Here is a 13,562-nt window from a genome sequence, read left to right as displayed (position 1 = left end):
TTACTCTTGCATTAGTGATTTCGATGTTGAACGAGTGTGCTTCCTTAGTGGTTCGACCCTTTACATACCCCTATACTTGTATTAGGGTAGTTTAGGATCATAACTGATTAATTTGATTAGGGTAATAGTTTAACGACCTATCATATCCTTATTAGCTTGACTTCTTAGAGATAACCTTTTGAATTCTCTTGATCGCATTTACTATTTTCCCTTGCAACATTTGGTTGATTGATTACCCCTCAATTAGCATAACTATCATGATTGTGAGTGGATCCTAATCCCTAGTGCTTTTAACATTGAATTTCCTCTTAGTTTAGTTGTTTGAGACCATAGTCATACTTCCAACACCTTCTTATTCTTCGAAATAGCTTGACCTTAGGTTATAGTGATCTTTCTCCCATTCCTCGTGGTTCAACCCTTGACTTACCCTATACATGGTTTAGGATTGGTCAAGTGTTTATAAATTTTGTTGATAAGGTTTTTAAGCCTTGAACGACGTGTTTATTAGACCTTCTATCACCCTTTCCTTCTCCATAACTACAGGCCACCTCTTGCCCCACTTCACTTTCTAGCCACCTCCCCTCATGCCCCACTTCATTTTCCGGCTACCTCCACCTTCCGTCCTCGCCAAACCAACAACAACAACATCACGCGATCCCCACAAAACGTTTCCGGCCAACCCTTGTCGTTACGCCACCACTTTGCATTCCTTTTGATTTTCGACCAACCCACCATAAAACCTTTTTGATTTTCAGCAAGCCCACCCTAAAAACTTTTCGATTTCCAGCCAAACCACCCTAAAACCTTTTGATTTCCGGCTAACCCATCCTAAACCCTTTTTGATTTCTAACCAACCCTAAAAAAAAAACCTAGTCAAAATCCTCGCCCACGCAACAATGAACTAGTTTAGTAAGTCGAAGTTGGGTAGGTTTGGGTTGGTTTTGGGGATGAGGAGCGGCTAGGGAAGGGTGTGCCAGGTGATTGGGGTCAGAGGGGGAGTAGTAGGGGAAGGGTATGGGTGGTTAGGGACAGAGGAGGGGTAAAGGGTGGTTGAGGTGGCTGTATGGTGAGGTGGTGGTGGCAGTTAGGTGGTGAGTCAATAAGGGTTTGGGTTAAATCATATAAGGGGCAGATTAGTAATTAAACGGATTAGGGTTAAAAATTGAGCCTAAATAAATGGAGAAAATTTGTAAATTGTAGCTATTTAAAACTTGTATTTTGTAAATTGCAGCCATTTTAAATAAAATTGCAATTCTTAATAAAGTTAAGGTTTTAGCGGCCATTTTAGCTCTTAAGGGTCTAAATTGAGCTCAGAATTGGCAAAAAATTAACGCAAGTGCCTCATTTTTACAGGAAAAATAGCTGCCCACAAATCGATACATTTTTGTTACGCAAAATGAAGCACTTACGTTTTTTATTTTTATGCCAATTACGAGCTCAATTCGGATCCTTAAGTGGTAAAATGGCCCCTAAAACCTTAAACGAACATTTTTCGACACTTAAACCGATGAAAAAGTTGAATTAGGTTGCAATTTACAATTTATAACAACTTTTGGGTTGCAATTTGCAATTTTTTTATGTGGCTACAATTTGCAAATTACTAACTTTAAATGGCTGCAATTTGCAAATATTCCAAAAAATAGTTAACCATTTAATTAACAGAGTTAAGCTAAACTACGGTCCCTCAACTTTAGGGTTTGTAGCATTTTGGTTCCTCATCTTTCAAATGAAGCAAATTGGTCGCTCAACCACCCATAACTTACTTTTACGGTGGAAAGAAGATGAGTCACCAAAGTTTAGGGACCAAAGTGCCCACGTGGTAAAAAATAAAATAATATTTTAAAGAAAGTTTAGCGACCTTCTAATGTTGAGTTGGCATTTACTTTACTAAAAAACTGAAAGTTTTGGAACTAACAAGATGACTAGGCATAATTTATTACACTATTGAAAGTTTAGGCATCATATTTTAACGTATACTTCATATATGATATATTTATTTGCAAATGATATATTTATTTGCAAATGATATAATTATTTATATTCTAATATTGCTCATTATTTTTTATTGTCAGATATGTTAATATTGTCATTATTTAATTGGATAATGCTAATCAATTATCCATCCAAAGAGCACAAAGCATAACAGCTTAATTTTATTTTGGTTGTACTAAAATCCTTCAAAATTAATTGTAAAGGCCTTAAACTTTTTCTTAGTCATCACTCTTAGTCCCTAAACTTTGCTTAGTCATCACTCCCACTCCCTAATAAGCTTTGCTAGTCCCTGAACTTTGGCTTAGTTGGCAGCAGACATCCCTAAACTTTGCTGAATCAGAAGTTCCTCCATCAGAAATGGTGAGGAAAGGGTGGAAGAGGGACCAATTTGCCTCATTTAAAAGATGAGGGACCAAATGTGCAACTAATGGCAAAGTTGAGGGACTGTATTTTGACTTATCTCAACAAAGGTCACTAAATAGAAATATAACTTTATTGTTCATTAGAAATTATGGCTTTTTTTGTCCACCGAATAGAATGGGTGAATTTTGAAGGTCGTCATATAGAATTTTTCTTTTTTAAAAATAATAATAAAAAAAATACTTACACGGGTTTGGGTTAACAGGTTGGGTTCGGATTGACTTGACCTGATTTTGACCCAAAAATATTTTCGGGTTAGGTGGGTTGATTTCTGGTTGATATTTTCAACCTTAACTAATGTATTTACCCATTTAAGTTTTCGGGTCAAAAATATCAATCAAAACTCGCTATTTTCGAGTCGTGTCAGCTTTTGCCAGCCCTACTTATTCGCCACTCTCATGGCCCGTACTGAAATAGTGCTGCCTACCTTGTCTCCACTGAATTTGTTCTTGGGTACACTATCGCATCAAGTCAATTACCAATTATTATCGAATTGGGTTCATATCTGTTTACAAGTCACTAATATTAGCCATTATACAGGAACATATCGAATTCAGGTCATTGCTAGTTCATATCAGATTTTTAAGTGAGGCTCATTTTTTTACACCACCATTAGTGTAAATAATAGTGTAATGGACTTAAAAGGAGTGAGACCATAGAGTATAGGGGTGAGCGTAGTAGGGTACCCTGTAAAAATCTCATAACCCGAAACCGGAACCTATTGCAACGGGTTCCTAAAAATAGGAACCGAAACTGGAAGCTTTTCAACGGGTTCGTAAAAATTGGGAACCGAAACAGGATACCATGTCTTTCAAAATAAGCTTAATAGTTACTTAATTGTCTAGAATATTTAATACAAAATTACAAATACTTATATTAATACCAATAATTACACCATTAAGAGTAAGATGAAAAATGAATAAGAGGAGGGAGAGAGGTAGGTGACTGCTTTTATACAATTTTGATATAGGCCTTTTATAATTGGGCTTAAATGATAGGTTTCGGTTTCATGTACCCTATAGGGAACCTATAATAACAGGGTACCCTATAGGTTTCGGGTCCAAAATTTTATTACCCGGAATCGGAACCTATTGCAACATGTTCCCATTTTTACTACTCCCTCTGTGTTTTTTGAGTGTTACACTTCCCATTTCCAGCTGTGTTTTTTTTTAAGTATTACACTTCCTTTTTTTTTGGCAAAAAACAACATTAAAATATTATATCTCTCTCCTCTCATGGTCCCCATCCGAACCCACTACTACTTTTTTTAATATATCTTTCCTCTTACATTCAGTACTTATCAATAAACTATTAACCCCATAATCTTTCTTTTACAATTTTTTAATACTTCAACTACCCCACTTACATCTTATTTTATTTAAGTCAATTAAATTGCTTAAAACTATGTGCCGATTAAACTGTAACATTTTAAAAAACGCGGAGGGAGTATTCGGAACCGAAACCTAACCTACAAGCTCCGGTTTTGAAATCCACGGTTCCTAGCAGGTTTAGGTTTCGGTTCCAGGTCAGGGTAGCTTGAATTTTTGCTCACCCCTATTAGAGTATATCAGATTATCAGTAATATCACATACACACGTCAGTGCAGGCCCTTTAAATACAATTTTCGTATCTCCGAATCTTTCGATTCTCCTGAAAGTCCATTAATATATTAACGACAGTTACTCTGCCTCTTTGGCAGTTGGCTATATCCCCTCAGCTACCATTACCATTACCACCCCTTAAAATTCAATTCATTCATTCAATTTTAATCAAATTACTTTCTCAAAAATTGTAAACATCGAAGCCGTGATCTCAGCAGCTTTTATCTTCCACCTTTCTAACTTCACCAAAAAGCAATACACTCTCATAAACTCACCAACACACCCCAAAACACACACACACATACAGAGCTCAACAAAGAGAGAAATGAAGGAAAACAATGATGGGTATGTTAGAGCTGATCAAATAGATCTGAAAAGCTTAGATGAGCAGCTTCAGAGACATCTCAATAAAGCATTGACATTAGAAAGGAAAAGGAAAGAAGAAGAAGACGAACTTCAAGAACAAAGAGAAAGAGGTAGAAGCAGTAATAGTAGAGCAGAGTGGGAAATTGACCCTTCTAAACTCCTTATTAAGTCTGTCATTGCTCGTGGTACTTTTGGTACAGTTCATCGTGGTGTTTATGATGGTCAAGATGTTGCAGGTTATGTTATTGCTTAAGTTATTCTATTTTTTTTTCAGTCAGGCATTTTATCATTCACTTGGTGTGCAATCTCTTATTATTAGCTTGAATAGGTTGATTTTAGTGTTTAATTGTGTTTTTTGGTTGTAATTTTTTCTGGGTATTTTGTGAAAAGTTATATTTTGTTTAGAATTATCTTGTTTTTCTTAGTTTAATGTTGTTGTTGATGGTGGAGGTGGGGTGCCATTGATGTTGGCTATGATTGTAAAATGAACAGTTAGCTGACTTTTTTTCTTTTTGTTTTTTTGTAAGGGACTTTTAGTTGGGATTATCCGTGATTCACGAGATTAGGAGTCAAGTGGTGGATAAAGCAATTAAAACTTTTTGGGGGAAAAATGTTAACTTCAGTTCTTTTTGTCACAAGATTCATGTGATGTGAGATGAGTTGCCTGTCTGCCTGGTAGTAACAGTTTCTAGTTCTTGCTTTAGTTTCTGTAGGAAGAAAAAAAAAAGCTTTTTGTGATAAAGAAAATAGTAAAAGATTGACAATTAGGCCTGAATTTACGGCAATGTTCACGAATCAGTTCGGAACATTAAATCAATGGAGTCCAAATTCGCCAATTATAGGACTTTATTACTAAAATTACCTCTGTTCGAGAAGCAATGTCTTCAAAATGCTCTCATCCTGTAAATCAACTCATAATTATAAAAATGAGCTTTAATTTATGACTAATGAATGTCTTAAATGAATATGAGATAGGTGATGTTATGTCTCCCTTTTTTTTTTTTTTTTTTTTTTTGTTCTCGAGGTGTGTTGTGTCCATAAAACTAAATCTTGATTTAAATTATCTTGCTCAGTTAAACTTCTTGATTGGGGAGAAGAGGGCCATCGGTCAGAGTCTGAGCTTTCGCAGTTAAGATCAGCTTTTGCTCAAGAAGTTGCAGTATGGCACAAACTGGAACACCCAAATGTGACCAAGGTATCTATGTGCATCTCTGCCTCATCTGTGTAAACTTGTAAAGTAAAAGAAGATTTTATTATTATGAAGTTATTCACATACGGACATTAAAATATCTCTGAAGGGATTTCTGCCACAAGTGAAATAGAGTGGTGGTGTATTTACATGACCTTACCCTTGCATTAACAAGAGGTTCCAATTAAACTTTATTTGAATAAGCAGCGGCTATCTACAGAGTTGTTCTTAACAAAGGAAAATACTTTAATAAGAAATGTTGGCTTTCGAAAGTGCTAATTTAATTTTTGTCCATTATAATCCAAAAGCCAAGCTCAAGACTGCCAAAGAACAGTCGATCACACCCAATAATTTGTTCTTTATAAGAGGTATACTCTACATTATACAAGTACAGCTAGCTAGAGGCCTGAATGTTGGTTCTATGGTATTACCCTTCGATGATTTTTTGGACATCTACCAGCTAGTATAACTGCAGATAAGGTAGATTATTTTCCTCAGTTTTTCATTAGATTTAGCGTGTTTCTAAGTCAGAACTCGTCCATATAAAGTCTCCATACAGCAAGAAAGAGGAAGTAAATCGATAACATCCTGTATTTTCCATGGAACTTTATGTTTTCCCTTGATTTTACAAATTGATTGCTTGATCTTGTTAAAGCATAAATCTTTTCACCTGGCCTTTTATAATAATGTCAGTATTTGCCTTGCAGTTTATAGGAGCTACGATGGGTTCATCTGACTTGACTATCCAAACTGAAAACGGTCATATTGGCATGCCAAGGAATGTCTGTTGTGTTGTCGTTGAGTATCTTCCTGGAGGTGCGTTAAAAAATTTCCTCATAAAGAACAGGAGAAGGAAGCTGGCTTTCAAAGTAGTAGTCCAGTTATCACTTGATCTTGCACGAGGGTTAGTTCCTTAATCTTCATGTACATTCACCCTTTGTAATTATCCTATTATGTTTGGGCACCTTCCATTTTTTCTGCTCAAGTACTCAATCGTTGGTTAATTCTTCAATGGTGTTATAGTTACCTACCAGTATACAAAATATTTATTGACGACAAATGAGGACCTTACAAATAGTACACGATTGCAAAAGCAATTAATCAACCTGTTGGTCGTCATGTAAACCCATGATAGTGTCCAACTTGTTGCCGACACTTGTCAGTATGCGCAATTTACCATGGTCTTAAACCATTGCTCTTTCCACTACTGAATATGCATAACAATTTGATGAGCATTCTAGTTGACAAAAATTGTTCCTGGTATGACATGTCATTTTATACTGGGAAGTTGATAGCCATCATGCAATAGATATTGTTCGTGTTCATTTTTTCCCCCAAACCAGGTTCCTTTTATTGTGTCCTGCTGCTATCTCGATAATTCCTCTTTTCTTTTATGTTTCTGATGAAAGCAAGTGTAGATAGTTGCTAACTTGCTATCCTTTAGTAAGAGAGCACATAAATGTTAGTACCGCAAAATTAAAAATGTGATCATTTTGCACCATCAAATCAAGTCTAATAATTATTGCTTCAATCTTTTTTCATAGGTTGAGCTATCTCCATACTATGAAAATTGTCCACAGAGATGTCAAGACTGAAAACATGCTTTTGGATAAGCAACGAAATCTTAAAATAGCAGACTTTGGAGTTGCTCGGGTGGAAGCTTCAAATCCTCATGACATGACTGGAGAAACAGGAACCCTTGGCTATATGGCTCCTGAGGTTGGTATTTTCTTGTGTTGTACTTGTAACAAACCAGCTCTAATTATCACAACTAAGAGCTTCTTTCAGATGGAAGCTCCCTTGTTAATTTGGTCTTCTTTAAACTTGCCATGGTATTTGCTCCTATGGAACTTAGACAACTCAGGGTTTACTAGTTGGTTATTGACCCCTTGTTTATAAATTCCAATGTCTTTTTGCAAAGCTTCATCATCCTACAGGAAAAACTTATGTTATCATGCCTGTTCTTTATTCTGTCTTCCTTTCCTACTCAGTCATAGACAATATTCTGCTGTTCCTTTTCGGATAATGTGCGTTGATCTGTAGTCGTTTTTCTAAAACTTCAATGCAATCAATCATTTGGGCAATCATTTATAACATTGCACAGCTCTGTTATCCATGTTGATTTTACTTGAACAAAATTACATTAGAGATGTACAGTTGCTGATCTAATTGGCTTTTCCTTCTGTCAAAAAAAAAAAAAAAAAAAAGGCTTTTCCTTGATATATTTCATGTTAGGCCCGACAACAACGTGCTAGAATTCCTTGTATACCAATCTTCATTTGTTTTGGGGGGTTAATAATGCAGGTTCTCAATGGTCATGCATATAATAGGAAATGTGACGTGTACAGCTTTGGCATATGCTTATGGGAGATTTACTGCTGTGAGATGCCATATCCTGATCTTAGTTTCTCTGAAGTGACATCAGCTGTCGTCCGACAGGTAAAATTTAGTTTTTGGCAGCCTATTACAGTAGGATATTATCTTCCCAAATTGGAACCTGAACCATTTGCCTTCCTTTATAATCTGAACTTCCAGAATCTGAGGCCAGAGATACCGAGATGCTGCCCCAGCTCTCTAGCACATGTAATGAAGCGATGCTGGGATGCAAATCCAGACAAGAGACCAGAGATGGATGAGGTGGTGACGATGCTAGAGGCTATCGATACTACCAAAGGCGGTGGTATGATCCCTATTGACCAACAGCAGGGATGTCTATGCTTCCGCAGTAACCGAGGACCTTAAACTAGGTGCTTGTTTTAGATAATGCATTTGTATTGTAGCTATCTTTAAGGGACTGGATGGAGATCATATTACATCCTGACTCAAAAACCAGGAAAAAACCCCTTAGACATCTCGGTTAGATTAGTAGCTAGTGTAAAGGTAATTTTTCGTCTAGTTTGCCAGTTCTGGTTGTACAAGCATCTTTTCTGTAAGATGAAAAATTACACGATAAATAAATGTGGTCTCGTTGTGTAGATAATAGATCATTATAAAAGATTGGTATCTTAGTTTAATTCAGATACTTCTGTTTGAATTTGTAAATCATCTATTGTATTGTTCAATCAATTCGAATTGATCACAGATCTAATGTGGGTGTAAGATGGTACTGTGATCATTAGAGGAAGGAACCTTCCTATTACCAACCAAGTATGAACTTTACTGTAAATAACTAAATACCATGGCATTTTTTAGTAAAAATATTTTAGTAAATAATGTAAACTTTTTTTCTTTTTGTTCTTTTCTGTCACCTGATGGTCTAGTGGTATACTGATATAAGTAAAATTTTCAAATCGTGCACAGTGGCGGATCCAGGAATTCTAACTAGGGGTAGCTTAGAATAATAAGGGGAAAAAAATTAGAAAAAATTTCTATATTATATATTAGTATTATCGTTTAATAATTAGCCTTTGAATTTTAAAAATTTATTTTGGTAGATAGATTCTACTACTTTATAATTATTATAAATGATAGTCCTTCAAACACGAAAAATTATGTACAAATATAAGTAAAAGTAATCAATAAAAAAATTAAATAAGTAAGAAAATAAAATTAGAAGATAAGAGACCTGTTTTATGTATAACTGGTCTCTTTTCTTTTAACATGGAAAGTATGTTCAATAAAAAGGCAGAATCTAAGAGACCTGTTTATATATAAAAGGTCTCTTTGAACTACCCTTTTTTTTTTCCCAAAATTTTTAGGGGTAGCATGTGCTACCCCTTGTGCCTTAGTGGATCCGCCACTGACCGTGCACAGCTGCATATATAAGTTCCCATTTTTTTTTTTTTTGTTATTTTGACTTTTACTATTTGCAAAATAACAAAAAATTTGCTTTTATCATCTCCATAAAAAAAAGGTTTTATTTTACCACCACATAAATAAAATGGAAATGTCACCAAGTACCACTGAGTTTAAGCTTAATTCACCGTATACCACCAAAAACTTTGTAATAGACCATATAACCTTCAATTTTATGGAAATGTCACAACATGCCATTAATGACCAATGGAGGTTAACATAGTTAGTTATTAAGGTTAATAATGCCACGTGGCACTCAATAATTGGTCCAAATAAAAAAAAGTTAAAACAAAAACAAAAATATGTATAAAAAAAAAATGAAAAAAACCCATCACCCACCACCCACCCCCCAAGCCACCGCGAAACCCTTACCCTTATCCTAGGCCCACCTAAACCCGGTCGGCCGCCACCCTAAACCCCCGAAATCGGCCGGCCGGAGCCCCCCAATACAAATAACCACCCCGCCGATCTAAGTCCAACTTTGAAATCACCCCTTGACCCAAATCCTATCCCTGAAGCCACCATAACAACCACCCTTAAAACACCAGCTAGCCTCGAAAAACCCCTCTAACCATCGCAAACCACCGAAAACCTCCATCCCAGCCCCGATTAACCCCTCTAACCTTCACAAAACAGCCGAAAACCTCCATCCCATCCCCGATTAACCCTTCTAACCTTCACCACGAAACTTGCCGAAAACCACCACCACGAAACCCCAAAACACCAAAATCGAAACCCTAGATTTTGGTTTTAGGGTTTCGGCATACGTGGTAGTTCAATGGGGTGGAGATGGCATCAGGACAGGGCGAACTAGTTCGCCGACGCGGGGGAGGGGGGTTTCGACGTCGGCCGGTGTTTAGAGGACGGTTTTTCGAGGGAGGTAGGGGGGTTTTAGAGGTGATTCAATGGGGTTTTCGAGGGAGGCACGACAGTTCAGGGAAAGGGGAGGAGCGCCGGCGGAGGTCCTTGTCGGATTTTGCACTAGCGAGGGGATTTGTTGGTGGTGGCTGGCAGGGGGTGTCGTTGGTGGTGGCTGGCTGGGGGAACGTTGGTGGTGGTAGGTTTTTTTTCTTTTTTTAATTTTTTCAATAATTAATTAAATAATTATTTTAAATTTAATTATTTAGAAGGAAACAAATCACAAGCTGCCACGTGGCATTATTAACCTGAATGACTGACGGTGTTAACCTCCGTTAGTCATTAATGGCATATTGTGACATTTCCATAAAACTGAAGGTTATATGGTGTATTACAAAGTTTTTGGTGGTATACGGTGATTTAAGCTTAAACTCAGTGGTATTTGGTGAAATTTCCGTAAAAAAATGAAAGTTGGCTTTTACCAACAATCACCGCCAACTAACGGCAACTGTCCATAAATTCGTTAGTGATGCGTACCATATCCACGTGTCACCATATTATTGGGTAAATTATATTTTAAAAAAAAGTAAAAAAAAACCCCATAATATGGCGACACGTGGAAATGGTAGTCCCCACTAACGGATTCATGGACGAAATTTATTAGTTGGTAGTGATTGGTGGTAAAAGCCAACTTTCATTTTTTTATGTGGCGGTAAAATAAAACTTTTTTATGGAGGTGGTAAAAACAATTTTTTGTTTTTTGCAGGTGGTAAAAGTCAATTTTTTTTTTTGGTAGTTACGTTCTTTCTTCTTTGAGGAAAATCAATTTTCCCACATGGTCTATCTTTTTTTTAATTTTTTTTTTATTTTGTAAAAGGTTACACTTATTAATTGCTACCGTGTTTCAGGGTTATATTATCAACAACCCCACTTACCTTTTATTATACGGATTTTTCAACAAATGCTCTTAAATTATTTATTAATTCACCACACACCCATAAAATTTTTTCAAATTCACCATATACCCACGAGTTTTACAAAAATGTCACAAAGTGCCCTTAATGACTGACGGTGGTTAACTGTGTTAGTCATTAGGGCTAATTATGTGTTATAGGACTATCCATTGCAAGGTATGAGACTTGAGTCCCACATCGGTCATATGGGGGGCTGATGTGGAATTTATATAGGACAATATGCTCTCCTCCCCTTGAGCTAGGTTTTGGGGTGGCTCTCCTATTATCTTATATCAATGGTATCATATCTGATGTTAATCAAGATGGTAATGCTTTTGAAGGATCTAATGAACTTTTAGAAGGTCCAATTAACTTCATTATAGGCTGCCCAAACAAGGAAAGAAGCAAGGAAAGATTCAGTAGCTTAAGTTGGAAAGAAAGGAGCTTGATTTTTAAAGAAGAAGAAATGACACATTCTTCTTCCGACGGCGATTCCGAAGGCCACGCGCTACTCCAAGGGCCACGCGCTACCTCCCTGCAACCACCTTGAGTCCAACTACGACATGAGCCGGGGCGTGTGATGGTCATCTGGCGGTGATATGAAATGGAAGAGTTTTTATACTTAGTTTTTTTTTTTTTTCTAGAATTTTGCTTCCAGGTTTTTAGCTTTCACTTGAGAGGGTTTTTCTTGGTTTAAGCACTTGGGATCAGGTTTATTTTCTGATTATTTAGTTGCAATAAACTTCGTAATTATATTAGGAAAGTTTTTGGTTAATTAGAGTTTGTTTAGGATTAGTTTTCCTATTCTAATTAGAAGTAGTTTTCTATTCAAGTTAGGATACTTGGGGGGCAAGGTTAGGGGTTTGTCCTAATCCTTGTAGGGATGGAATTAGCATTTTTTTTAGTCTATAAATAAAGGATTTTTGTGGCCTATAGAGTCATAGAAAATCATATTAATTCAATAAACTTGTTTAGCTTTGTTTAAACACTTTCTTGCTAAATGTCCATTTAAGGAGTTGTATTTATTGTTAGAACGTGCAAATCTTTAGTCTAGGAATATTCTAAAGTTTTGTTCATTAAGGTATCTAGTTTTAGGAGTAGTCTAGATAATTTGATTAGACATTGAATTCGTTCCAGGATAGGTCGTTTTCAAGGTCATATCCGGTTACTTTCATCCGTTTTTGGTTTGAATTTTTTATCAAGAACGAAGCTTTATTCTAATTGTGTGATTTTATGTCTTTTATTAGGTTAAAGGGCTTTAATCCACATCAATAGGCAGGTTCGGAGTGGTGGCCCATGGAGTTGGTTGCATGGAAGAAGCCAATCGTAACCAAACGTGGCCATGATTAACGAGGACGTCAGTCCTTTAAGGAGGGTGCAAATGTTATAGGACTGTCTGTTGCAAGGTATAAGACTTGAGTCAATCCCAAATCGATCATATGGGGGACTGATGTGGGATTTATATAGGACAATGGCTCTCCTCCCCTTGAGCTAGCTTTTGGGGTGTCTCTCTACTTGCCCTTATCATTATGCCTTTTGCAACACCTGATTGGTTTTTTTTTATTATTTGATTAATTATAAAAAAAATTAAGAAAATTTTTTTCAAGAAAAATTTCCAAAAAAATAAAATAATTAACCACCATCCAACCTCACCAACCAGCTATTTTCCTTTTTTTTTTTTTGCCACCCTCGCCAACACTAGCCAGCTCCTGGTCGCCGCCGCTAGGCCTTTCTAACACTGACCAACCCCTTGCTCTAGGTCGCACCGACCCTAGCAATGGCCTATGAACCATCAAACACACCTTACCGTTTTTCCACCTTAGCGAACCACTTTGGCCGAAAACCTTCGCCGACAGTCCAGGTACCGTCCTCCATGTAGCTGATAAGTGACATTTATGTCGCCATTTTTAGGAGTTTTCTAGTTAGTTTTTCATAGTTTTTATACCTTTTTACTAGGTTTTAGTAACGTTTTAGTACATTTGTCATGTTTGAGTGTGAAATGTTGTTATTGCTCAATTTTGGCTTTTCTTGCATATTTTGGTTGCTTATGGCATTTGATTAAACTTTATTGGGTTATTCTTATATTGAGGAACACTTGGATAAGTTCATTGCTCATAATTGAAGAAATATAAAACATAAAAGAACAAGTAATGTAGAAATGTGCACTTGATTTGCAAAGATCTAACTTCAAATGCCTATATCTTTTGATCCACAAAACACTTAAGGGTGATTCTAATGGGATATGAAAGCTTATCTCGAGATCTTTCCAACGATAGGTCATATGCCCAATTCTGATGTAAAACGTGGGAGATATGTTCATTTGAAGCTGAGCAGTTTGCCAAATCCGATAGGAGCTGGCCCGCTCCAAACTGTCTAGAATGATTCTGC

General features: G+C 36.5%; 1 protein-coding gene across 1 annotated transcript; it reads left to right on the top strand.

The window, feature by feature from the left end:
• Nucleotides 1-4,058: 4,058 nt before the first annotated feature.
• Nucleotides 4,059-8,675, top strand: LOC145603637 (serine/threonine-protein kinase 52-like). The gene is made up of 6 exons (XM_081659585.1): nt 4,059-4,615; nt 5,453-5,574; nt 6,276-6,472; nt 7,113-7,287; nt 7,873-8,007; nt 8,104-8,675. Exons 1-6 carry the CDS (start codon nt 4,339-4,341, stop codon nt 8,308-8,310), a joined length of 1,113 nt encoding a protein of 370 aa, XP_081515711.1. The 5' UTR covers nt 4,059-4,338; the 3' UTR covers nt 8,311-8,675.
• Nucleotides 8,676-13,562: the final 4,887 nt, after the last annotated feature.

This window comes from Chenopodium album, chromosome 22 (assembly GCF_948465745.1).
Source record: "Chenopodium album chromosome 22, dcCheAlbu1.1, whole genome shotgun sequence".
NCBI classification, from domain to species: Eukaryota; Viridiplantae; Streptophyta; class Magnoliopsida; order Caryophyllales; family Amaranthaceae; genus Chenopodium; species Chenopodium album.
The sequence above is the reverse complement of the archived record's forward strand: the minus strand, read 5'-3'. Positions and strand labels throughout refer to the sequence as shown.

Coding starts and splice junctions, on each gene's coding strand:
- LOC145603637 (XM_081659585.1), top strand. CDS start 4,339: ATGAAGGAAAACAATGATGGGTATGTTAGAGCTGATCAAATAGATCTG. Junction 5,575..6,275: donor AACACCCAAATGTGACCAAG/GTATCTATGTGC, acceptor TTTGCCTTGCAG/TTTATAGGAGCTACGATGGG. Junction 6,473..7,112: donor TCACTTGATCTTGCACGAGG/GTTAGTTCCTTA, acceptor CTTTTTTCATAG/GTTGAGCTATCTCCATACTA.